Source organism: Dermochelys coriacea, chromosome 14 (assembly GCF_009764565.3).
Source record: "Dermochelys coriacea isolate rDerCor1 chromosome 14, rDerCor1.pri.v4, whole genome shotgun sequence".
Classification (NCBI taxonomy): Eukaryota; Metazoa; Chordata; order Testudines; family Dermochelyidae; genus Dermochelys; species Dermochelys coriacea.
The window spans coordinates 25,713,122-25,739,975 of NC_050081.1; the positions used below are offsets into that span (position 1 = coordinate 25,713,122).

At 49.7% G+C, this 26,854-nt stretch overlaps 2 protein-coding genes across 4 annotated transcripts in view; both read right to left on the reverse strand.

Moving 5' to 3' along the window:
- DNAH9 (dynein axonemal heavy chain 9) overlaps positions 1–7,594 on the reverse strand; it is a 402,978-nt gene extending 395,384 nt beyond the window's left edge. For both annotated transcript variants that reach the window (XM_038371718.2, XM_043496454.1), the window contains exon 1: positions 7,161–7,594. In XM_038371718.2, the coding sequence (XP_038227646.1) occupies positions 7,161–7,556 (396 nt within the window). In that variant the 5' untranslated portion in view covers positions 7,557–7,594. The remainder of the gene's footprint in view (positions 1–7,160) is intronic.
- A 5,115-nt stretch (positions 7,595–12,709) lies between these two features.
- Positions 12,710–26,854, reverse strand: part of ELAC2 (elaC ribonuclease Z 2) — a 32,099-nt gene continuing 17,954 nt past the window's right edge. The window contains exons 14-24 of one of the 2 annotated variants that reach the window (XM_038372016.2): positions 26,739–26,824; positions 24,836–24,954; positions 23,812–23,908; positions 23,114–23,252; positions 21,944–21,982; positions 21,636–21,745; positions 16,950–17,049; positions 16,746–16,866; positions 16,112–16,190; positions 15,016–15,160; positions 12,710–13,623 (exon numbers count right to left, since the gene is read on the reverse strand). In XM_038372016.2, coding sequence (XP_038227944.2) covers positions 13,369–13,623; positions 15,016–15,160; positions 16,112–16,190; positions 16,746–16,866; positions 16,950–17,049; positions 21,636–21,745; positions 21,944–21,982; positions 23,114–23,252; positions 23,812–23,908; positions 24,836–24,954; positions 26,739–26,824 — 1,290 coding nt within the window. In that variant the 3' untranslated portion in view covers positions 12,710–13,368. The remainder of the gene's footprint in view (positions 13,624–15,015; positions 15,161–16,111; positions 16,191–16,745; positions 16,867–16,949; positions 17,050–21,635; positions 21,746–21,943; positions 21,983–23,113; positions 23,253–23,811; positions 23,909–24,835; positions 24,955–26,738; positions 26,825–26,854) is intronic. The other variant, XM_038372017.2, reaches the window with a different exon arrangement.

Sequence of the window (26,854 nt, forward strand, 5' to 3'; positions counted from 1 at the left end):
ATAAAAAGCTAATGGTTTAGCAGGAGTTATGCTGGAAAGTATGTGATGTTGCAGTCCCACCACACCCCAAAACAGTAATTCTTATCTATATTCTACACCTTTCAAAAACCCAAATGTTTGAGAGTCTGGAAAGGAACAGAAAAGGAACCCAGCCAATTCCACACAGCCCTTCATCACTCACTATCTGCCCACCTGCTTTACACCCACATGGCTCTAACTAGGAGTAGGTGAATGGATAGTTCTGGGCTCTTGTCCTTTTACTAGTCATTTTAAAATGTTCCTTGTCTTTACTGGATTTGGGATTGGCTTCCAACTCCTCCATGCAAGAGGGCTCAGTTTGTGGGCAGCCTTTTAAAAAGAGCATGTTAAAGGTATGAGCACCATGTATGTTCAAAACCAAAAACTGTGACTCTAAGGAACTGCAGTCCTAACTGCATCTAGGCTACGGGGGATCCTTCAGTGCCTCTTGGTATCTGCTCCTTCCATCTGTCATTGGAGGTTCCTTCCTGCCAGCTATCTCATATGCCAGGAGACTTGCAGGTGCAGGCTTTGATGACAGTTTTCTTAAGGGGGAAGCCATCCTAACATTCCATCCCAAAGCCTGGACTCTGGTCTCATATTTTGATTAAAATAAGACCGTTCCTGTGTCAATTGTTCTTAAGCCTCATGATCTTCCATGCTAAACTCAGTTGCACACTTCAGGTGTTCAGACGGCTGTGGGGACAATGCCTTTCAAAACCTCCCCAATATTGCCTGTGGCTTTTGCTGAAAAGGTAAAGGCCTGTCCCATTCAGTCCAGAAGCGATCCAATGGGATCACATTCTGTATCCACCCATGCTGTGTGCTCAGTGAAGTTCCTCAACCAAAACAACTTACAGACCTTTCTACTGGAGATTGGGTGACAGTCACTTCCACAGCATTTATTCATCCTATGCTGATTGAGATCTGCAAAGCTGCTACTTGGAGCTCAGCTAAAGCATTATTGTCTTGATACTGTGTCAAGATCAGAATGGATCTTCTGTTGCTAGTGGAGATAGCCAAAGCCTAGGGAGGACAGCATGCCAGTCTCTCTTACAATACTGTTTTGGGGTGTGTCTCCTTTGTTCAAAAAACCAACACTTAACTTTGACAATCTAGCTGACAATTGCCCAGTGTCTAATCTTCCAATTCTAGTTAAGATTATAGACACAGAACGCCTTGCAGAACACCTAGATGTCGCAGGTCTCTTTGATCCTTGTCTATCAAGGCACAGAGCAGAAACTGCTCTAGCAGAAATGATCTCACCCTAGTGAGGGAAGGAGACTGGGTGTCCAGGCTGATATGATTAAATCTACAGGCTGCTTTCAATAGCATTTGTCCTAAGCTGCAGAATGTTACAGGAGCAGATGGGGTTGCTCTCCGGTGACTCCATTCCCTCCAGAAGGTGGCTTTAGGAAACTTTTCTTCATCACTGAGGACACTCATCTGGAGCCCAGCAAGATCCCCTCATGTCTTTACTCTTGTTCCACTTGTGTGCAAGGCCGTTAGAAAGGGTAATGAGAGGATACAGGAGACCAGTGCTTTCAGTATGCTGACAGCCAGCAGTGCATTTGTCTGATTCAAACCAGCTACTGTTCTGTGATGCACGTGTAAGGGGACTGTTGCCCCCTTACTAACATTCAATGGGGGTGTTTTGGTTGACTATCTCCCAGTACTAAAAGGGGAAGGGTCTATGGGAAATCAGGACCCTGAGACTGACAGTCCCCAGAAACAATGGGGAGAGGCCAATGCTCCAGGTCAGCCTGAATGACAGGGCAGGCAGGCTAATCAGGGAGTCAGGAGGCCAGGGGGGTCCCGTCCTCTTTGTGAGCTGGAATTGCCTGGGTCAGACAGAGTGGGGCCGAGCTAAGGAGAAAGCAGGGACCCATGCTGAGCTGGGGAGCAGAGCTGTGCCAGATCCAGAGGGACCAGAAAAGCAGCCCAGAGAGAGCAGACCCTGTCCTGGGAGCAGAGCTGCAGCCCCAAAGCCAGAGGCACAGCCCAGAGAGAGCAGACTTGCCCTGGGAGGAGAGCTGCAGCAACCAGAGCTAGAGGGGCCAGAAAAGCAGCCCAGGAAGCAGGTCAGCGCTGGGAGCAGAGTCACAGAAGCAGCCTGCAGAGCAGACCTGTCCTGAGAGAAGAGCTGTAGCAACCAGAGACAGAGGGGCCAGAGAAGCAGGGCAGGGCAGCAGCCGTGCTGAGGCAGAGTGGAACTGGCGCTAAGACAGAGTGGAGCTGGAGCAGTCCGGAGCTGGGTGTCGTGAGCAGCTGGGGAGAGTGAGGGGGGACCCTGGGCAGTGGGCCCAGCACAGGGAAACGCCTCAGCCAGGACGCTCTGCAGGCCAGATTCGGAGGGGGATTGGGAACCCTGACAGGGCAGGGTCAATGCTGTGAAGAAGGGCCCTGCCATCTAGAGCCTGAGAGTGTGTGGCCACCACCAGAGCAAGTGTCCAACCCACAGCATCCCTGCAGCACAGTCAGGGCCTGAGAAGAAGGCCTGGGACTTACAAGGAACAGACTGTGAACTGCCCTGATATTCCAGAGACACTGTTTGTGATGTTCCCTGCCCACAGAACGGGGTGATGTGTTTCCTTTAACCTTTCCCATTTTCCCTTATTCTTTTTAAAATTAACTGTTGATTAAATAACTTGCATTTGCTTTAAATTGTATGTAATGATCAGTGGGTCAGAGAAGTGTCCAGTGCAGAGAGAGTACCCTGGAGTGCGGACACCCTAGTCCCTGTCCTAGGTGACCACAGCAGGGTTGGGGGTCGAGCCCCCCAGAAATCCTGGGCCCAGCCTTGTTGGGGTTACAAGGACTCTGCCAGACAGGAGAGTGGAAGGGGAGTCCTCAAGGACAGGGAGGCCTCTGGGTAAAGGAAGTGGGAGTGAGGACTCAGATCCTTTCGTTAGCCCACTTCACCGGGGTAGTGCAGAAGCCAGGAAAGTTCCCCACAATAGCGGGACTATTCCCCCGCTTACACATGGGTGAGACTGGGACTTGAATGAGAGGTAGCTGGCTGAAGCTCAGTCCAAATAAGACAGAGGCAATGCTTATTGGTTGGAGGAAGCAACCAGAAGATATGGCAAGGACTGTATTAGCCACTGTGACTGAGGGAATACTGTATCCTAGCTCTTGCTAGATGATCATAATCATATAGCAGCATCTTTTAGGAAGGCTCTTTTCCATCTTCATCTGTACTGAGGTTGTGCGTTTCTTTCAGATGAGGACCTGGTTACCATTATTCATGCTGTTATCACCTCGGGATTAGAGTATTGCAGTGCACTGTACATGGGGCTTGGCCTTAAATCAACCCAGAAACTGAAGCCAGTGCACAATGCAGTGCATCTTAGCAGCAGCACATGACATCGGTGCTCTGGGACCTCTACTGGCTGCCTATTGGTTTTCAGGTGACGTCCAAAGAGTTGGTTTCGCCCTCAGTTAAGATGGCATTCTCAAAATGGTCACCATCTCAAAATTGTTCTCAATAGGATTGAAACCATCAGCTGTCCTTACCAAAGATGGACACTTCCTCCCACTGGTCCCAACTGGAGTGAAGCTAAGCTGGACGCAGAGAGGTGCAGCAGAATGCAGGGGTTGGCTATCTTTGTTAAAGGTAGCCTGTGGTTTCAGTCCCAATGAGAACAGGAGATGGCAGCCATTTTGAAAGAGGGCAATTCTTCGTAAGTTTTTCTAGAGCAGAACTTTATCCCTCAGCCTCTGCTGAAGGGGAAACTTTCAATTATAAGAAATAACGGCTCAAGTTACCATTAATCCTAAATATCTATCTATTCGTCTATCTATATCTTCAAAAACAACTAATTATTGCACCAGATTTTCTCAAGATCCATCGCTGCCAATTTCTCTGTTAAAAGACAATGACTGAGCAGAGTCTAATAAGCTGCTAAGGTTCTTAAAGGACCCATTTTTAAATTAATTTTAATTCATAAACTAATTAATGGATTTATGTTGAGCTTCGAATGACTTCTCAGAGAAGTTAAAGGAGCACGTGCTGTAATTGTGGGGAGGGAGCAGGGAAGCTGTCATACGTAATAAAAAAGCTGAATCCTTGTCATTTGTGGAAAAGTCAACCTTTACTACAGAGCTGTGGCCACCATCTCCATAATTCCTGTGTTCACTCAGTACAGTGTTCTCACGTTAACAATCACACACAGCGAGGAACTCATGGTATTTAGTACACTAGACTATTGCCTAGGGGACAGCCACACAGAAATTATTTTTAAAAAATGAAAAATCCCCATTAAAACAGTGAACTTAATTGCATGACGTCCCAGCTGCTAGGGCCATACATGTTACTGCAGCAGAACAGGTGCCGCTACACTGGGCTCTGGTCAGGTGCCCTGGTTAGCAAAAGGAGAGAATCTTCAGACTCCTTCAAGTCCTCCTTGCACGTCATTGAAGACAGTCTGACCTAGCCAGCAAGACCAGTGTACATTACCTCTTGGGGTACCACTCTCCTTCACAGAGGCAAGGGCTTGGCTGACAGGGCAGATTAGGAGAATGGGAAGATGAGAGAATCACATGAAGATCTTCAGCAGAGGACGGAGCCTGCTCAGCAGCTTGGGCTGCTCCTGCACTGCCTTCAGGCCCAGCTCGGTCCCTCTGCCAAAGAGCAGCACATGTGACACAAGCAGAGGCGTTCCCATAAGAGGCATCACCCCAGAGCTGGGGGCTCATCTGCACGGCCTGCCCCACCCTGGGTGGAAGGGCCTTCTCCTGTCCCCAGTGTCAGTGGCTGATCCAGCCCAGTAGTGCAGTTTGTTCACATCAGAGATGAGTCACGAATGATCAATCTGAGTGTGGATTTTCTATAGCACGTTGGGTTCCTGAGTGAGCACAGGGACCAAAGGGGAGGCTTTGCACCGCCCTGATGTGATGCTGGGGCAGATAGGGCACAGAGGCTGCAGTAGCAGATTAGAGCAGCCTGCGGATAGCCCTAGCTTGCCCTCCCTACCTCCCACTGCCATAGTCCCTATGGGCATCACTGTACCTGTGGATCCCTGGGGTGCAGGCCTGTCTCTTCCTGCCCTCGATCTGCTCTGAAACATCCCCTAAGCCAGAAAAATCTGTGGGGTTGGCACTGAGCCCCTGGTGCAATTCACCCAGGGGAGCCATGCAGCCCTTGGCACCAGACCAGCTTCACCCCACTCTGCACACACAGGAGGTGCAAAGCAACTGCACATGGGAGGAGGAGGAGGAGCCTCCTTGGTCGAGTCCTCTTGAGCCAGCCTCGCTCTCTCTATTTTCAAGAAAACCGGGAAATTCAAACACAAAAGACACTTTGTGAAAAACAGTTCAGGTGGCTGAGAGACAGCAATGCAAAACCCAAATGTGCAGGCCAGGAAACACAGCACAAAGCCATTCACCTACATCCCTCCTCTTCTCTCTCTCACTCACACACCTCCCATTCCCCCAGCCAACCAGTCCTACTCAGCTATTGTCACCACAGTCAGACCCTTAACTCTACCCTCTGTGGAATGCCACAAAACAATGCTTACATCTGGACAAAAAGCTCCATAAAGAAATATGCACAGTAGTGATCAGAACATGCACTCTGCTCAGGACACATGACCAAAGGAGTCCCAGTGATATCAGTCTAAAATGATTTATTACACCCAAAAAATTCTACATAACAGCTGGAGTTTACAAGTCCTCTCATATGCTACCTATCACCATTTACAAACAAAGTCACAGCACACAAACACTGCAATCTGTGCAATTATGATTTACCAAATTGCAGAACCCATCTAAAAGACTGAGATGTAATATTGCTCCACATAAACAAATATGCTACCCCACAAAATCAAAATAACTTGGTTGGTAGCCTACAACTGTGAGCTGAAGGTTCAGTGTCTTAATACAACAATGCCAACTCCAAAATACTGCCACATTCACACCTACTTCCACATACACTCTTATCATTGTGTAGATTTCCCATCTTAAATTTTTACTGAACACATTCAAAATAAATGTTTATTTTAAAAAATGTCATTAGGTGACACCTCTACTGGGAAAAATACTACTAACACATTCTAGTTCACAGTATTAAGATTACAAACAAAAGGACATATTGGTTGGACATATTACTCCTCACCCCAAGCCCAATTCTTGAGAGTTTCTAAACATAAATAACCCAGATTCAAGCTAACCATGAGAAATATAGATTAATCCCACAGGAACACTGGCGTTAAACAGGTCCTGTCTACAGGTGTGTTTTGGTTTTGTAAACACTTCCCTTCTGGGCTAGCCTGGGCTTACAAAGGGCAGAATTAGGGTATCTTGTTGGCCTGTGAGTTTGGATGAGTAGAGCAGCTTTGCTCTGGGAATGGATGGTATCTGGGAGCAGGGATATGTGGGGCTGACGCACCGCGGTTCACAGCATTACACTGTGTTGTGTGGGTTCCAGTTTTCATTGTTGTCCCTGAGCGGCTCGTTCTCCTTGATGTTGCCTTAACATTGCACACAACCCCTTAGCAACGTGGCTTTTTACCATGGTGACCTGTGTCCCTGGGGACACCCCTGGGCGAGTCACCAGCGCAGGGACTGACCCTGAAAGCTGCTTGCCCAAGCACTAGCTGCTGAGCCCTGAGGTAAAAGACCCTACTGCTTGGCCGGGCCACAGCTTCTAACCTCCAGCTGGCTCAGCCATTCTGAGGGGACAGAGCCTCCAGGGTGGGGGGTTCAGAGTAGCAGCCGTGTTAGTCTGTATTCGCAAAAAGAAAAAGGAGGACTTGTGGCACCTTAGAGACTAGCACATTTATTAGAGCATAAGCTTTCGTGAGCTACCGCTCACTTCATCGGATGCATTTGGTGGAAAAAACTGCATCCGATGAAGTGAGCTGTAGCTCACCAAAGCTTATGCTCTAATAAATGTGCTAGTCTCCAGGGTGGGGGTGGCTCACAGATCTCTGAACTAAGGTGGAAACCAGAGAGGTTCCCTCCTGGGGCCGGGCCGGGCCGGGCCGGGCACTAGCACGGCCAGGCGGGGCACTTCGCCGGCTCCCCCAGCTGCTACATACCTGGAGCCAGGCCAGAAGGGGGGCAGCCGCCCGGGCCCACAACCGCCGAGGGGAAGGGGCTGCTCCTGGGCTCCCCTCCCTCCGCCCCCACGCCCCGCCTACCTCCTCCACCAGGGCGGCGAAGTGATCCAGGCAGGAGGCGGGCAGGTCCCCGTAGAGCAGCTCCCCGGGGCCGGGCGGGGCGCTCAGCGGCCCGGGCCCCCTGCGCAGGAAGAACAGCGCCTTGCTGCGGCCGGGGCAGGCGGGGAGCCGGGTGCTGAGCGCCAGCTGCCCCGCCGGGCTCAGCGTCACCAGCAGCAGCGGCGGCGGCTGCCCCGCGGCGCCCTCCAGGAAGGCCCGCAGCAGAGGCTGCGCCTCGGGGCTGCCCGCGCAGCGCTCCCAGCGCTCCGGCTCCAGCCGCAGGCTCCGCACCGCGCGCTCCCCGAGCAGCCGGGCGCGGGGGTCCGAGCCGGGGGCGTCCGCCGCGGGGGACCCCCCCTCCCCCTCCGGGCTGGCCATGGCGCTGCCGGCAGGACGCCCCGCGAGGGCTGCGCTCGGAGGCTCCCCGGCGACCGTGTGTACAGGGCGGAGCTGCGGTTGCTCTGGGGACGGGACAGGACGCGGCTCCGCCCCCGCCTGAGGTTCCCTCCGGCCCGCCAAGCTCTGCGCGGCAGGAGGCGGCGGCGGCGGCTTGTGGCTCTGCCCGGGTCGGGGCCCCTGAGCCGCGGGCAGGTGGCCCCGGAGCCCCGGTACCTCCTGCTCCGTGATGAGGGCGAGGGACTGTGGCACCTGCCTCCTCACCACAAGCCCCATTTTTTGAGCATTCACGGCCCGCCACACAATTTCTATTCCCAAATGCGGCCCTCGGGCCAAAACGTTTGCCCACCCCTGAGCTAGCAGGCGTCTGTTGTCTACCCAAGCTGGGCATGACATCGCCCCCAGGCTGAGCTGCCTCCTCCCACAGGCCAACGTGGCTGGTGCAAGGAGGGTGGTTGTGGGCTCCCTGGGGCCGTAGACAGCGAGGCAGAAATGAACGGGAGCAGGCTCAGGCTTTATGCTGGTTTTTACCCCCCAAGCAGGGTTTGAACCTTCAGATCCAAGGCACAGCCACCTACCGCTTAGGCAGTACAGTGTCTGAGCCAGGGACTCTGGGTTTGCAGAGTGGGTAGCACAGTGGGGTCCTCGCCCGTGACTGAGCTCCCGGGCACTACCACACTGCAACTAGGTTTCAGAGTAGCAGCCCTGTGAGTCTGTATCTGCAAAAAGAAAAGGAGGACTTGCGGCACCTTAGAGACTAACAAATTTATCACTGGTTATGCTCAAATAAATTTGTTAGTCTCTAAAGTGCCGCAAGTCCTCCTTTTCTTTTGACAATACAAATAATATCAGAAAAACTGCTGGTGAAGCCTTGCTATTATCCTCTGTGAGGAGCAGCCCATACAGGGAGCTACAATACACCTTTTACCACGGGGTGACAACTGTTTGTGAACTAGTGCTAGAAATCTGGGTGTGAGGATCCCTGAGCTCTCCCCCTGCCTCTGGGAGCAGAATATGGTCTAGCAGCAGAACAGCCAAGTGTAACAGTGACCTGGTGGGTCATCTTCAGGGGCTGAACTTGTATTCTCTGGATCTAAATGCAGGTTCCTTGATTACTTGAGCTGAACAACTACACCCAATATCAGGCAAGCAGCAACAGACTCTTAAAGCCACTCTAGCAGGACAGAGATTTGTGGTGTGTTTCACAAGGAGATAATTGAGTCCAATCTTTCCAAAAGACAGCATGGCAAAGAAAGCAAGCCTTGAGACAGTCACATTAGAGCTGCATTCTAGTCTCTGCTTTGAGCTCATCCAGCCCCTGGGCTCTTAGCTGTGAAGCTGGAGAATAGCAGCTATTCTCTCCCCAAGAGGGCTGTAAGAATGAAGGAAACGGAAACATGAAGAGCAGGGATTACAACCCAGGGGCTCTTGACTCTGCCAGTAGCCAAGTGCCCCTTCTACCAGGCACTATGTGGGGGAAGTCTCTCTCAAGGCAATCAGCATGGGATAGTTTGCTGGTTGTGTGGGAATATGTGACAGACCTGCAGACTGTGTGAGTATCGCAAGAGGCATAGTGCTTTGCAGGTTTGGGTGAGCAGAAGGGCAGAAACCAGCCCCAGGTCTAGACCAGTAGCCACCTGCTTATGGCCTTCATGGCATATCCCCACCCTATCATCTCATTCACTATCAAGATGTCTAATTCCACTTCTGATCACCCCCTTGTTATTTTTAAATAAGCCCCTTTGTGCTCTCTCTCATGCTGCCCCACAAGCTTGGAAAAGCTCCCCATAAATATCTGCAAAACTGAGTATGGCTACATTATGCAGCACAGTTATAGCGCCATAGGGTAGATGCTTCCTAAATCAACAGAAAGGGTTTTTTCTGTCCATGTAATTAATCCCTCAGATGTGGTAGCTAGGTTGACGGAAGAGTTCTTGGACATGACATTTTTCACAGCCCTCAGTGATGTAACTAGCTCTAAGTTGGAAGTGTAGACCAGGCCTAACTTGATTGCACTCCTTCAAATTCTCCAGGCCTACAAAAACTTGACAAGTTAGGCTGCTGGTGTCCTGAGACCACTGCCCTTCACACTGCTCACTATTCTCTCCTTGTACTCCCCTGTGTTGTCTTGTCTTAGAGACTGTAAACTCTTTGGAGGCAGAAATTGTTGTGCTTGTACAGCACCTAGCACTATGGTACTACAAATCATGCTGGGGTCAGTGCAGGTAAGCTGGCTGTAGACATGCTACTCACCATAGGGCCTACAGTCTCAAGGTGAAACCATGGGCCATTGACTTAAGGGGCTAGGATTGTCACCCTCCAACTTCTCTGGATCAGACTCTGTATGTGGAGGTGGGACTGGCCCAAGAAGATATTCATGGAGACACTCCCTGTAGTAGAGGGAGCAACACTATATTGGAACTGGAAAAGGTACAGAAAAGGGCAACAAAAATGATGATGGCCTGGAACAGCTTCGGTATGAGGGGAGATTACTAAAACAGACTTCAAGGAAGTGCTATTTACTCCTTCTCATAACACAAACCTAGGGCTCACCACATGAAATGGTCTGCACATTTAAAACAACAGGAAATGTTTTTTCACACAACACACAGTCAACTTGTGAAACTCCTCGCTAGCAGAAGTTGTGAAGGCCAAAAGCATACCTGGTTTTAAAAAAGAATGAGAAGTTCCTGTAGGATAGATCCATCAGTGGCTATGAGCCAGGATGGGCAGGGATCATGTCCCTAGCCCCTGGTTGCCAGAAGCTGGGAGTAGATGACAGAGGATGGATCACTTGATTGCCTGTTTTGTTCATTTCCTCTAGGGTACCTGGCATTGGTCACTGTCAGAAGACCAGATATTGGGTTAGATGGACCTTTCGTCTTGGCTCTCACGTAACGTTTTCCGCCAGAGCTGGTCCTTGCCATGTATGTGCTCACTCTGCCTGTGGCAGTGGTACCACCTCAGCCAGCAGCTTGTTGTGGGGCACTTTGCTGGGTCTCCCAAAACCAGCACAAAACCCCATTTCCTGTAAAACTCCCAGAGCCAGAGGGCAGCCCTAGGACATGCAGCCCCCGGTTGAGGGGGGCACAACCTCACAAGGCTGCCCAGCCTAGTGAGAGGAGCCTATATTGTACCAGCCATTCTTGCAGAGCAGGGAAAGGGAGGTACCAGGTTTCTTTATCTGGGCAGGGTAGACAGAAGCCAGCTGTGTTTCTAGACAGGGGCTGCTGAGTGTTGGACAGTATGGCAGAAATGACAGGTGCAGCAGCAGGGAGAAAACAAGAGTATGTGGGTGGGGGTAGCAGCCCCCATTTCAACGTGGGGAACAAGAGGGCAATCTCACCCTGAGGAAGCAGTTAGCCCTAGCCAAGCTCCAGCCAGAGCAATTCACATGTGCACCACAAGATGTCCCTGACTTTGCAGTGAGAATGACAGATGAGTGGAAATACTGTATCTAGCTTTAGCCCTGCCCTGCCCTGCCCATCCCCTCCACTACAGCTGCCCAGAGGGTACTGAGTAACTTTTCCATTTACTTACTAAGTAATTAGCATAAGTAAAGAGCCAGGATTGCTCTTGCCTTGGTGTGGAAGACTGGTACAGCACAGGGGTTTTTTTTCTATTCTTATTCAATCCCTCCATTTATCCATGACTTGGTGGCAATGGCTCTACAGACTTGTGAAACAATTCCTACTTTCAGCTGGAGACTTACTGCATTGGATGGGTTCAGATTTTCCCAGAACTCTTTTGCCTGCATTTTAGTAATAGCTTTCCTAAAACAATTCTTTATTACTTCCTATGTGTCTCAACCTTTTGTCAAACAGGAGACTTATTAGTGTGCCATCACTGTGCCTTGTTGAACAGCAGCTATTTTACACTACACAGGGCTGCATTCCTAGGGGATAAAAGTGTCAGTCTCAAAACCTTGAGACTTTGTGCAGTATTGAATTGTACTTGTCATTATAGCTTCCCTCTGTAGATGATGTTACAGCCCTGCTAAACCACAAATGATTTGTTATTTAGCCAATTTGTCTCAATTTTCACTCATACTGAAGATTTAGCATTCTTAAAGCTTTGCTACCACCATTTCTTGAGCAAACCTTTCATATAGGATTAGTTGCTTAAAATTAGCTTTCAGTACAGGAAAAAACTTCTGATTAAGTTTCAGACAATTAAACAGGGTCGGCCCATAAATGCACATACACCTGTTGCAATAAAAACACAGCTGAACCAAGTAAGGAACACCACTAGTTTGACAGCATCAGATTCAGAGATTCAAGGTCAGAAGGAGCCACTGATCATCTAGTCCAGTGGCTAACTTTTTTTTTATTATTTTTTTAAACTGGTGACCCCTTTCACATAGCAAGCTTCTGAGTACGACCCCCCTTATTAAAAACACTTTTAAATACATTAAACACCATTATAAATGCTGGAGGAAAAGCAGGGTTTGGGGTGGAGGTTGACAGCGTGCAACCCCCCCCCGTAATAATCTTGTGACCCCGAGGGGTCCTGACCCCCAGTTTGAGAACCCCTGATCTAATCTGACCTCCCATAGAGCACAGGTCACAGAACACCCCCACTACTTCCCTTTGAACTAAAGAATCTTTTTTTAAAAAAAATCCAATCTTGATGGAAAATCCTTCATGGCCCTTGGTAAATTGTTCCACTGGTTAGCAAAGGAGTGCTGTTTTGTCAGCAGCACACCCTCCGTTATGTTAGTTCACTTGTGACCCTTTCCTTTCCCCTTATCCAGTACTTGATCAGCTAGATGAACTCAGTCCTTTGGAGTCTAACCAGCCATGTGGCCCTCTGACTGAAAAAGCTTTACAGCAATGCTGTCCTTTTTAGCACTTCAGTCTCTTCCCCCTGGAGCAGTAGAGGAGAAGCATCCAACTTTGGTATCAGCTCCTTATTTACACTAACAAAAGTGGGCAGAGGAAGATTATTTTCCCTGCACTCAAGTGATACAGAGTAATGCTAGAGGGGGCATGAATCCCTACCCATAGCTCAAGCATGTGAGATTCTGGTCTTTCCAGCAGGACTACAACAGCAATTTGGGATCAGGGTCATACTCAGCTATTCCCAGTTTGTTTTGTTCAGATCAGCACTATGAAGAGATCACATCTGCAACGATCTGCTAGCAAGCAGAATTTATAGAATCAAACTGAGAAAGGCATAGTAATAAAGATGAACACTGCAAAATTACTCGAGATTCCTCTGTTCCAGTGGAGCTCAAGCTCCAAAATAAACTGTTAAATCAGGTCCCATTTTATTATGGAATTACCTCATCTTACCCTCTGGGTTCAGACCCTTATTTACATTGTTACATTCCCACAACAGTAAGCAGGGGCTTTCCCAACATACTCTGGGAGATTCCATGGCCCCACGGGGGTTTTGTGGACCTCATCTTAAGCGATTTCCTGTCATCACAACTGCTGTTACATGCAACAGCTTTCAGTCTAAAACCAAAAAATAAATAAAAACACTTGAGAGGGAAGAAAGGCAGCTGGAAGTTGAGAGATGGGCTGGTAGCATGTTGAGAAGCATGAACTGCATGTGCGGACATGGGCCAGAGACCTTGTCACTGCTTATTATATGCTTGGTAACATCAGTACAATGGGGAATCCAACCCATGTAGCAGTTGTAGGCGTTGCCAGCCCATCGCCACAAGCACCCCATGCCCTCACTGAGGAGGTCTGCAGAACTCCACACTCCTCAAAGCTTGGAGAGAGCAAGGCAGGGTGAGTACAGCATGGTCAGAGCTACTTTCTTCACAAGCCATCTACTACTCAGCTCAGTTTGCTGTTTTAAGCTTCTTGCTCGGCCCTTCCTGATGGTTCTCTGCATGTTCCCGTTTCTTTGAGCCTGGGATCGACTTGCTAGCCTTGTTCTCGCTGTCTGCCAGCTTCTCTGAAGCTACAATGGCCTCTTTCAACAGGCGCAGCTCCCGCTTCTCCTTCCGCTCCTCCATTTCCACGATCTCATCGGCAAACAGAGCCTTCAGGGGTTGGATTAGTTTAGGGATTGTCACAAAGTCCCCAAAACACACCTGAAAGGTGATCAGTCACAGGTTGAAATTCACAGGGAGAGGACATAGCAGAGGAATAGCATTTTGCTCTGTGCTTCTGTTTCCCCTTCTATCCATTGTCTTGTCCAGTTACACTGCAAGCTATTTAGACCAGGGACACTCATTATGTCTGTCCAGCACCCTGCCCAGTGGGGTCCAGATTGCAATACGGGGCAGTGGGTGTTTCCTTTTCTATTTAACTCAGAATCCCCAGAGAAGGCATTATGTAAAAAGAGCTCTTCTGTGCACAAGGCAGGGAATATACAATATAAAAGTCAAAGGGCACCAACCCTTCAGCTAGTATTTGTTCAGTTCAATAAGCAAGAGCAACAAGTTTGTGTTTTGTAGCTTTTTGCAGAGTAAAGACACCCAGAAAGAATGCAATGAAGTGAGGGGAAGGGGAGGATGGCACTCAGTGCCCCGATTATACCTAAGGTAGCAATAATTCTTTGACATGCAGAGGCACTTTGTGGGCCACTGTGTCCTCTCCAGACAGGCAACCCGCGTCGATCGCACACAGGAGCATATCTAGAACACCGATTTAGAGAGGGCCAATGCATACAAAGGCATCTTTCTGGGAGACAACTTGACCTATTTAGATGTGGTAATTACTATGGAAGTGCTGTGGTGGCAGCAGAAAGCACTGGAAGGGTAAGCAGGAGGAAGGGGTGCAGTTCTCTCAGAAACCCATGTTAGAGGCACTTTCCTATGCTATTGGAGACCGGAAGGCTCGAATCCCCATTCTGCAGAGGATTAGGTTAGTGCCAAGGGGAATTCAGATCCTAGATGTGTATGCAAGTCAGTCTTACTCCTGACAAGGCATGCACCTCGCTCACACAGAGGGAGGGGTTCCACTGTCACCTGGGAGCAGCTGCTCTAACATTGCCCCACAGGGTTCCCTCTGGACAAGTAGCTTTTCAGTTCTTACTGTGCAAGTGGCACAGAAAAGCCCTCTCTTTTCACACTCCTCCTCTTGGCCTCTACGCCAGTGGGACCAGGCAAGGCAGGCTCCTGGGCACGAAGCTGGCAGCCAGCGAACACTGCAGACATGAACTCCCCTATGTTTCAATGCCATGAAAGGCCAATAGCTGCAAAGCTAGCCTTCTTCAGAAGAGCTCCCTCTGGACACCTCCCCAGCTGTCAAGTTTACCCAAGCATACTGATTGTGGCAAATGAAGACTTCACCTCCAGCTGCTAAGCAAACAGTCAACCTCTAGTGGAGATCCCTGTACCCAGGAAAGCGCCGCCAGTGGAACCCACTATGCCTGGGAAGCTCATTGAAAGCCTACTATCCTGGGTTCAGCAACAGATCTGCAAATGTCCTGATTTTCAGCCCAGCTCCCTTGAGAGCCTGGCTCCAAGTTCCCAACTTACTCTCATGTGATCAAATGCGATTCCAACCTTGTCAGAGAAATCTGCACTGAAGAGCGGGATCTTGGCATACCGCTGGCTGAAGTGATTGAGCATGATGAATTCTGCATTCATCTTCATCCCAACCCCAATTGCCTGGGATGTCGTGCTGCAAGGGGAGCGGGGAACAATCAGGCACAGGGGAGCGAGACTGAACTGTTAGTAGAACTCTGGTGATTGGACAAAGGCCAGACAGCACAGCCCTCTCCATGAGGGGACTGGGAGGCAGCGTTACCAAGTGCTAACGCCCCTAGCCTTTACCCAACACAGGCAAAACATGCCAGCTGGAGCTCAAGTGCATGAGAACTTGAATTGCTCTTATTTTATCAGCCAGTGCACGAAGACAGCTTGCTCATCAGCAGATATGGCATACAGAGAGTGAGTCACACTTGCCCCTCCAGCAATGAGGAGGGGGCAAGTAAGGCTGCAGTGAGCTGGGTGTTCACCATTTTTTTAGAAGAATTCTGGGAGCATGGGGTTTAGTTGCATGCTTGTCACTGGTGGTGCCAGCTTGTCGTTCCCATCTTCCTTCCCCCGCACCCCATCCCATGTACCAGAACCACACCTACATTCCACCCCCTTTCCCAAGACCCTGTGCTTGGGTCTTGTCTGCATCCATGTAGGGCACAGTGCTCCCCTTCTCACCCCCTTTGAATTGACAAATCACAAGGCACATACCAATCCCGAGAGACGTAGCTCAGATGGGTTCCAAAGTGAATTGAAAAGAAGGGTGCCAAATGATCCAAGTCCTCACCCCAATGCCATGGGTAAACAGCTAAGGGCCCCTCTAGCAGAGCACATTTCTCCAGCTACCCAGCTGTACAGTAACAGCTCCCTATCCTAAGGGGATGCCCCTTGCATCCAGGTTACAGAACCAGTTAGTTCACCATCAATAGGAGGTGGAACTCTCTAACTGGGATCCTCCAGAGCCTGGAGATCTGTGCGCACGCAGGACACCCTGGGAAGCAGAAACCTCCTTCATCACCAGTTCTGAGGGCCAAGCCCCAGTTCTGTATCTCACTCCTAGGAAGAGAGAACCAGTTTCCCAGAAATACTCTACCTGTGCGTCTTCTCTACTGCCTCTTCTTCCAAGCCATCCTCCAACGTTGCTTCATGGATCAGCAGCGTAGTGTCTTTTCCTGTATAAGACCACATATTCATTCCATCCTTCTGGTGGAACATACCATGTCGGACAGGGAGAATCAATCAAGTAGACATGTACTATGTTTATTAGGGGACAAGTGTGCTTCTATACCCCCAATATTTCCAGCAGTGAACCCACAAAGAAAGGCAAAAAGAATGCATCCCAATGCTTGTCCCCACTGACCAGCATAGGTAGGTATCACAGGGGTAGCCGTGTTTGCCGCTTTTACAGATCCAGACTAAGAGTCCTGTGGCACCTTATAGACTAAGGGACGTATTGGAGCATAAGCTTTCATGGGTGAATATCCACTTCTTCCGACGTAGCTAGTGTTAGTCATAATACTAGTAGCACATGGTTTAACATACAGATCTTTTTCTGTGCTCATATTAGCATAGTCTCTACTCGGAGCCAAAGACCGCTTCCCTGCATTTTGAGATGACACACCCCAACACTTGCAAGAGCAGATTAGGGAGGGTTTACAGACATCTTTTTTAATCACTAACAGGCTAACGGCTGTTGGCAAAGCGATTACAGTGCGTTTTCAACTCACCCATTTGGACCAAGGCCTCACAGGGCATCGTGTCACCAGAATAGACTATTTTCCAGCCAGATGTGTGTTCCATTGAACAAGCAAAGGCATTTTTACAATGCCGGACCTCGCAAGTCTGGAACTGAACAGGACCACAAGCATTATCCACCATAGGTTACCCCTACACTCTTCTCGCTGCCTTCTCCCGGCCACCAGCCAGCTTACCTCCGCAAAGTCATATTTCTCCAGCAGTGAGCTAATCAGAGCTTTGGCTTTAGTTCCGATGACTTGTGCTCCTTCCACCAGAAACTTGGCAGGAATCATACTGCAGAGGAAAAAGGGGAGATGTTTAGGAAGTCAAGGCTACATTGAAAACTGTTCATGTCAGCAGAGCAGCACGTTCCATTTGGGAAACGGCAACCTATTGTAGTACAGCGAGATTTCCCCAGGACACGTCTACTAGGTCTGTGCTGGGGCGTTCATGTTTTATTTTTCCAACTTCAGATTGTTAATCCTTACCAAACCCTGCCCTGAGTCCCAGGGCAGGTGCCTTGTCCATGAGAACACCCTCCCTCCATGCCCTTGCGCACAGCTCTCCTCCCCCACCCTGCCTCCATAAGCAGGGAAGACTCATCCACCAAATACCTTCTTCCCATCTTCATATTAATTTCCCCTCCTGGAATCCTTCCTCCCTTGTTCTCACACTCTCTTGCCTGGGCTGTTGCTTTATACCAGTTTGTTTTATGCTCAAGGTCTTGCTGGAGTGCCATGCAAGTTTTCCATCATCTCATAAATGACTAGTACAATTCAGCAATGACAAGCCACCTCTACCCTTTTCAAACTAAAACATATGGTAACATGCACTGGGAAAAGTCAGAGTAACCTCCGCTGCATTACTGAAACTGCCTGCAAAGCACCCTGGATGAGCACCAAAGAGAGCACAGGCCTAGAAGGAGCCTATTCTGAGCAGATCTCAGAAACTGCTAAAGCTATATGGTGCTGGACTGCTTCCCCCCCCGCCAACTGTTGGATCACAAGGCCCTGCAACTCCAAATACACAGTGTCCAGGCCCACAGTGTAACAAGGAGGGTGCCTGGCTGCTGAAAGATCAAGTCTAGTTACTGGTATGCAACTGCAAAACCTAAAACGATCCTTTGACATAAGGCCTCAGCAGTCATGCCTCCTACAAACAAGCAGGAGCTTTTCCCCAAGTGCTCAGCACTGACCTGACTCTGCCTCTACTGAAGCGAATGGAAGTTTGGCCTTACACCTCATCAAGAGCGGAGGTAGGCCAACGTTGGCAGTCTGAAAAGCCCACACGGTAGAACAGAGCAGCCCGTCTCCACACAGTGTTGTGAATCATTTTCTGAAGTTGTGTTTAGCGTAACTGGAGAACACATCCACGAGGTGAAACCCACAGCAGCTCTGCTGAGGGCTGGGTAGAGCTCCTGGAGTTTTCGGGAGGCCTTACTGGCCTGGGCTGGTGAAGGGGTAGTTCTGACATATTACACAACGCAGCTCAGACCTGCTAACCAATTCTACTAGGGCAGTGGTTTTCAAACTTTTTGGGCTGCATACCCCTTTCCAAATAAGGTAGTCTACCGTGTACCCCCATCTGAGATGGGCAGAAACGGTGGAGAGATTGGGGGTATGCAGGGTCATGTGCCTCCCTCCCAGATTTCTGCCTTCCATTTAGCAACAGCTTCTAGAGTTTTTCAAACTGTGGGGCAGCCCCCTTGGGGGCATGGAGAAACATTCGGGGGGAGCAGCAACATCGTTTGGCAGGGCTCAGGAATGGAACGTCACCTTCATCCCTCTGAGGTGAACCATCCAGCCCATCTGGATTGGGGGGGGGCACTAAGCTAAAAAACAATGGAGAGTTGCTACTGCTACTACTTGCTCCCACAAATGCTCCTCTGAGCCTCCCTAGGGGAGCACACCCCAAAGCTTGTAAACCTCTGATTTGGAGTTGCACAGCAGAAAGGAAACTTACAGCAATACAGTTTGATTGAAGGGAGATTCAATGTTGATTAGATTGCCAAGTTTAAATAAAACGCAGCGTCTGCCATTACAGGATTTTTCTCACGTACCCGACGAGGGTCAGTGTATGTGTTTGAAAAACCACTGTACTAGGGTCTGCCTACACAGCAGCTAGACACCCACGGTGGTCTGTGCCAGTGGGAGGCTCTCAGTACTGTGTAGACTTCCAGGCTCAGGCTGCAGCCCAAGCTCTGGAGCCCTCCCACCTTGCAGGGTCTTGGAACCCTGGGAAGTCTACACAGCAATGAACCCGCTCAGCGGCCCGAGCCCCACGGATCCAAGTTGGCTGGCACAGACCAGCCGCAGGTGTCTAGCTACTGTGTCGACTTCCACCCTAAATGCACCACAATGGGGCGATTAGAAGTCTGACAATTGGTTGTTTTGCCCATATCACGGGCCAACCATTACCTCCTGTGGGCCAAGGCTTTGGTCTGCCATCAGAGGCAACTGGGAACAGAACTTTCTAATGGGCATCGGGGAACGCAACAGGATTTTCCTCAGAGAACTCCTGCTTTGATGGTTGGTAGGACTTTATCATCTGAGAATAAACAGTCAACAGTGTCCACTGAGACACCTTCCCCCTCAAGGATCGCCCCGCTAAGCACATGTGACCTATGACAACTCAAAGAGGAGTGCAAGTTCCATGCCAAAAGCTGCTGAAGTGCAACCAAGTTCCTTTGTGCTTATGCAGTAGCCAAAGAAAAACTGGATTGTTGCCTGCAGAGTCCTGATCTTTTCCAAGAGGCAGGCAGCCTGGCCAGTCTGAGTTAGGTCTGCCAGGTGGCTGCATACAGACCCTCATATCCTAGAAAAGCTTTGTCATTACTGTGAGAGTTTGAAATACAAGGATCTAGACTAGACTCTACTGTGCATGCTCACAGGGAAAGCTCTCAATGCCCAGCTCTCTCAGCTTGGGTTTTGGCCAGCGGCGCTCTGAGATGTTGGACGAATACTGGAGCTGTTGGTGGAATTTAATTCCATTCTCCATGCTTTGGCCCCCCCATCCTAGCTAGTTACTACCCATCACGAGGTGTTGACTAGCAGCAGCAGAGGGGGCTGCTCTTAAGCAAATCTATTTCCTTCCTATCGGAGTTCCCAGAGTAGTTTTGGGCAACGGCTCTTCCTCCAAGGATGAATGCCCCAGAGTTCCATCAGTCCCCCTCAGTATGTATATAACTGTGGAGGAGAGGGGTGGAAGAGAAGAGAGACTGATGGCTTTGGCACATAGATGAGAGTTAGTGGCTGAGGCTCGATCCTGACAAAGATGAGGTGACATGATTGTCAGATGAGCACCATCACACGTGCCACCATCAGCCATGCCTTTGTCAGCTCGAGATTAGACACAGCAATGGCTTCTATCTGTGGGACACCTAAAAACCCCCTGGGGAGCAGATACATAACACAGCAGCTCACTGCTGGGAGCACACTATGCCAGTGCTCCAGAATCTGCCTCTGCCTCTCTCAAAACAGAGGCCCCATTTTTACAAGATAACCTGTCACCAGTCCTTCAAGTACCCAGTGAGCCTTCCCTAGGCCTTTGGGGGCTGCTTTCTACCTCTTCCCTCAGGATTTAGTGAGCAGAGTTGGGTGATTATAGCCCAAGAGCATACACCTGGGAGGAAGGGATTATCATCCAGAACCAGTAACGACTAGCAGGTTAGCCCATTAAGGCAACAGGAGAGTGGGTAAGTGGGATCAAGGCAAGGAAGGGGGTGGGGGCTAGCCAGCAGATACTGGCTAGGAATTGACTAGTCAACTGTTAATGCTGACAACCCCTGGGTGAGTCCTGGTTGGCTTGTTCATTGTCATGCTGACCCTTTTACACCCCCAAGTAGGGGAGAGCAGAATCCCTAAAGGAATTGCAATCTTCACCTGTCTGGAGCCGTGGGTCAGAGCCTGAGTGGGCAGGCTGTCTTCTGACACAGGAAATGGCTACACTGCAGCTAGGAATTGAACACCCCATCTCAGGTCGACATACAAGCTCTAGCTTTGAACACGCCAGTGTGCTAAAAATAGCAGCATGGCTGTAAGGATGAGCCACCCGAGCACAATCCGGCCCATGATCTTAAGTATTGTACATGGGTGGCTAGCCCGAGCCGCTGTGACCACAATGCTAATTTTAGTGTGTTAGCTGGATCAGAGCTAGTTTGTGTTTTCATGTGGTCACAGGAGCATGCTCCCCAGCTGCAGTTTAAATGTACCCAAAGTGTCAGGGATGGGCTGCCTAACCCAGCAGTAAGAACCTCTCTCCATTCGGCCTTGGGATCCCTGGCCTCAGGGCTGGTGACAGAGCTGGCAATGAGGGGCTGGGGAACAAATGTCACCCTATGGGGCAAGGTCAGTGCTCTCCTACCCCCAGCTGCTGCAATGATTAGTGGCCATTGCTAATGTCTGGCTCCCAGGCATGTGCCCTTGGAATACAATCACCTGACCCTACACACTGAGTCCCAAGGGAAGACAAAGAAGAAACCAGTACCTCCAAATACTCTACAGCCTGCCATAAAGCCTGTGATTTGGAGCTATACTCCAGCCCCAACAGTGCAGGCTGCAAACCCCACCTGTGTGCTCAGGCTCCAGGGGAGGAAGGAGCAAAAAGTCAGTGTCTGAAGTGGGGTATTGGAGATCAGCCCTTTTGGCTAGTTAGTTTTTGCAGTGAGGTAACATTTTGCTCCTAAGATTCTCTGACCAGCAGCATTTAAAGTGCTTGTCAATTGCATAGATCAATCGAAATACAGCAGACAGGACCTGTATGGCATACTGCACTGCAGCATGGGCAAGGCAGTGGTTTGCCCTGGCCCATGAATGACAAGGACACAGCGAGAGTATTTCCCACTAATTGAACTACCTGCGACTAGCCAGGGAGGCACTCACTTGACATGACCAAGAATCTCTTGGCAGTTGTTGTTATACTGGTGTAGCCACGCCATGATCTGCGTGGGCGCTATCAGCAGCAGCGGGCTGGATGGCTGACCAAGGGATGCCTGAAAACAGAACAGGCAAGGAAGAGTCAGTACCGGGGGTGAAGGGGGTGGGTGGGTTCAGAAATTTACACAAGGCAGGACATAGTCTAGAGAGAGGCAGGTGTTGCTCCACTGATGTCAGTGGAACCACATCCACTGGCACCAGGAGTGAACTTGGCTCCAAGGTTTAAATGGCAGTGAAATAGCTGTGGTACTTACAAATGCTCGCTGTCTCTCCAGCAGAATGTTCAACAAGCCCTAGAAAAGAGAATATGGAAAAACCATTATCAGCCAGTTATTGTGTAATAAACCCACATCAGTGAAGCAGGGCTGCACTAACAGAGCCGATTTCACAGCCATTCCACCAGCTCAGCGAAGTGTGGGGCACCGCTTGAGAGACAAACTAGAGGAAGGTCACGTGTAAATTGGAGCACTGCTCCTAGCCCTCCCCACTGACCTTTGCCCCCCAGAGCAGCTGAGAGGAGGCAATCCGTGTCCTAAAACCTCATGTCTGAAAGCTACAACCCTAATAAAGACTGGCGGGGGAGTGGTGGGGGTGCATGGGGAGGAGAAAAGGAGAAACACTGCAGCTGAGGCAATGTCAGCTAGGAAGGAGAAAACCCTAACCTCCTTTCTGAGTTCTGTGCCACAGCTGTGTTAGCGAGCAGCAGAGAACACTCTGATCTAACGCCCGCTGGTTCTGAAGAGCTAGTGACAAACCACTAAAGTACTTCATATTAGACCTTACCCCGATTCTGCCAAGGATGTAGCTGCCCCTTTCCCCACAACCCTTTGAGAAAGAGAAGCCCTTCTGTAAAGTGCAAGCTATCGGGGCATGAAATGCAGCCTGCCTGGATCAAGCCAGCATGAAACAGGGAACCTGCTAGTTTAGTGAAGCTTCTTGTGAAAGCACATTCCAAGCAGGAAAGAGTGCTGAATTTATACTCCTGGGAGCTCGAGAGCCCCCAGAAACAGGTACTGCAAAAATCCAATTTATTCACCCAGCCCCAGTAACATGCCTGAACCCAGACTTGCAGGGACCAGTACTAGGAAGAGACAGGATTAATAGCTGAGCAGAATTCAGCAAAGTTTGAGGATTCCACAGTGGGAAGAACAGCTTATGAGATACAGCTGGGAGGCTAGAACCAGTATTAATTCCAGGAATATCTAAAAACAGGGCAACAGAATCACATGCAGCAGAGCAGGGCAGGATGTTTGATAGAGACACTGGAATGGTTATAGAGCCAAACAGGGGTGAAACACTCACAGGAGAAAATGAACAGTATACGCAGAACTTTCTGTGACAAAAGCCACTGCTGAAGTGGACGCAACCCACACCCAGCTGGGGAACTCACCTTCTCTAACTCAGTCACCCCCAGCAATACTCACTGTGTGATGATCAGCATGGATGTGAGACAAAAACACGGCGGCTGTGTTGCACAGGATTTTGTCCACCTGGTCCCCGTAGTGGCGACAGAGCTGGCCAAACGTTCCCTCCCCACAGTCCAGGAGCAGCGACTGGGTAGAGCTGGCGAGAGGAAAGAACGGGTATATTGCTGGCAGTAACCGGAATGGATGACAACAGATGAATGCTGCCCAGCACGCCAGCTCAGAGTATGATCTGGGAAGTCAGCAGTTGGGGGTGAAAGGCAGCAAACAGCATTTCTGCCACTAGTGCTGTCTCTCCGTAGAAAGGACGGAGGGGCCAACTCTGAAAGATCAGTCTCCATAGCAGCTTCAGCTCTTGTTCTCTGACCTGATGCTGACAGGAATGGGGACACCTGATGCCAGGCAGAGTGGCTGTCTGAACAGGCTCTGCGAAGGCAGTCACAAGACCACAAAAAAAGTGGGAAGCACTTTGCCCTTCTACACTGAGAACCTTGAGTACCGTTTGAACTAGCGACCAAGGTTCAACACTCTCAGGCCCGTTCCCAATCCCTTCATCGCCTGCAGGGTTAATAGGTCCACGAACTCCAAGTGAGACGCACATCCAGTCTGCTGGCACATCCATATAGCCATCCACACAACACCCCCCCCTGCAATTCCACACATACTGGAAGGGAAAGGTGCAGAGAGCTAGTATTTACCTGCTATTTATCAGGGTAGAGCTGACATTCCGGATTTTCATTGGAATTGCAGAGCCTGTTCCTAGGAAGACTACTTCTGGGTAACGCTCAGTTTTACCTAGAGAAAATATGTAACATGCTTTGCATGAACGCTGGCAAGAGCCTGCTGCATTGTAGTATGTTCAGCTCCCAGCCAGGTTAGAAGTTCATATCTAAGCATAAGATTTCCAGATCCTGCCTCAGGCTAGTCAGCTCATCCAACTGGGTTTTGACCCCCAGCCTCCCCACAGCATCAATACTAATGGGATGGGGAAAAGATACAAAATCCTCTGTGAAATGACAGCAGGACACCTGGCTGCATGTCCACCCAGAATGGAGGCAGATGAGTCAGGACTGGGCTTGGTAGTGACTGACACACACTGCTATCCAATGAGAAGGGACATGGCCCTCTTGGCAGGATAGCAGACAGGCTGTGCTGGCTTTTCCTGCAGTCACGGTTTAGATGTTGATTCACTGCCCGTGTCACACAGTGATATCAGTGCATAGCCAGATGACCAGATTTGGGGTCCAGAGGGAGCCCGCTGTGGATTAGATGCTGCTCCTCCCATACTTCACTATATGGCCAGAAGAACGCTGCCTATTTGGGATTGCAATTTTAAAAGCCCAAAGCAAAGCAACCAGTGTTGAGCAGAGCACTGCAGTAGAATGCAATGCTGGGTTTTTGTTGGTGATTAAACCCTCCCCCTGCAGTGCTGGAGCCCCAAACCCAGCACCCTCAAGAGCCAAGAATGCAAACTGGCTTGTGCCATGTTGAGTGACAAAGAACACGTGGGAACAAGCCCATCCTGAGCTATGCTGGGTACTTGAAGCAACCCTAACAATATTCCTAGTTCATTAGCTTGCAGGGTGATGGAATATTTCACTGTACAACATCCCCTTAGAACGCAAGTCCCAGTTTGTTTCTGTCCAACAACTCAACCCACCTCCCCAGTCAAGCCAGAGGTATCTACTACTCCAATCAAAGGGCCCTGCACACTCTCCTCACCTGACTTGACCAGCCCAGCCTGCAGGCTCTCTCTGCACTCCTTCACACGGTCCTGGAAGCCAGGGAGCTCCAGGGCTTCAGCCACAAATTCACTGGAATTGCAGACAGCAACCACATCCCTGAAAGGATCCACAGGCCACAAATCAGGATGTGGCTGGGGTGGGAGGGGGCAACTGAAAACAGTTTAATTTATGGGGCAAAGTGTCAAATTACTGCTTAGATACTAGCCTACTCTGAAAGTTTCCTTAACAGTCCCCAGAGGTGCCTGCTTTAAAAATTACAATCCACCAGGATTGCCAGCAGACTGCAGGAGACGCATGGGCTCTTGGAAATGGGCAACTAACTCCAGCAAGAGGGAATCATTGCATAACCTCAGGATTTGAGGGCTACATTGTGCAGGACTTGCTGGGACCCAGTGCACTGTTCAGGGACAGCGTACAACACCTTGTGCCAAAAACTTCACTCACCCATACTAGTTTCAGAGCCCACCTTCTTGCATGTATAGGAATATCTTGACAATGTTTCAGGACAGCTATCGCATGCAGGTAGAGTGAAGCCTAAATGTTTAAACAGAATCCATTTCCCTTCCGCCCAACTGAATTTGGGACTTCCTTCTTCCTCTGAAGCCATCAGCCACAGCTGGAGACTGGACAGGGAGGACCAGTGATACAGAGACCTTTCTTACATGGCTGGCTGGTGGGTCTTGCTCACACACTCAGGGTCATAATGTGGGGTTTGGAAGGAATTCTGTCCCCACATCCTGCCAGACTGGCAGGTACTATAGCATGTTTTGTTTTCCCTGCTGCAGCATGGGGCATTTCACCTTCTGGAATCATCTGGGTATGTCTCCCCTAATCAGTTCCTTGCCGTTGCAGGGGTCTTGGGCATTGGTACCCCCAGGTCTCTCCTGTTCTCAGCCTGGGGCACACTACCGTTTAGTATCCGGAGAACAAATGCTTTAGTCTAACCCAAGCCATGAGATTTGATACAGGGGTAACAGTGTAATGTAATGGCCCGTGATATACAGGTCAGACTAGATCAGTGGTTCTCAACCAAGGTATGTGTGCCCTCGGGGCATGCAGAGGTCTTCTGGGAGTACAATCAACTCATCTAGGAATTTGCCTAGTTTTACAACAGTCTACATAAAAAGCACTAGCTAAGTCAGTAAACTAAAATTTCATACAATGGGCTTGTTTATCCTGCTCTACACACTGAAATGCGAGTGAGATATTTCTATTCTAGTTTGCTTATTTTATAGATATATGGTAAAAATGATAGAGCAAGCAATTTTTCAGTAAGTGTGCTCTGACACTTGTATTTTTGGGTCTGATTTTGTAAGCAAGTAGCTTTTAAAGTGAGGTGAGCCATGGGCTATGCAAGACAAATCAGACTCATGAAGAGGTACGGTAGTCTGGAAACACAAAAACCATTGGATTAGATCTAAGGATTCCTTCTTGCCTTAAGACTATGAAATCCCTAGGACAGAAGACATACATTTAGGCATCCACTTGAACATTACACCTACATTCAAAAATAGTGTTTAAGTGCTCTGGAGCAGAGTCTTAGTAGAGATTTGTGTAGCATTCAGAAAATGGGGCCTTGGATTTCTCTGGGGACCCCACAATGCAAGCCCCCCTCCACATCCAAACACACCCACCCCACAACTAGCTGTTGAAAGTTTCTCCAAGGGTCTGGTCCTGCACAGACTGGCCCAGAAACAGAGTGCAAAGGTAACTTCAAGCCACCTTTGCTGCACCACCATTTAGATGCTGAATGCTCTTTGGTCTCAGCTCATCATCTGATCTTCTAAAATGACTTCTGCTCCCATGCAGATGCCCCCCCCCCACCCCCAGGCAGGAGGCCAGATCTCTCTTCAGGTTTATATATAACCAAGGGTACCAACCTCTGCCACTGCAGTTTTGGTCTCAGCTGGTATCTCAGGAGGCACTCTCCCCGCACAACAGGTACGCTAAAAATGGCCTCTTCTTCCTGGAGAGGAGACAGAAGGAGCAACGTGTA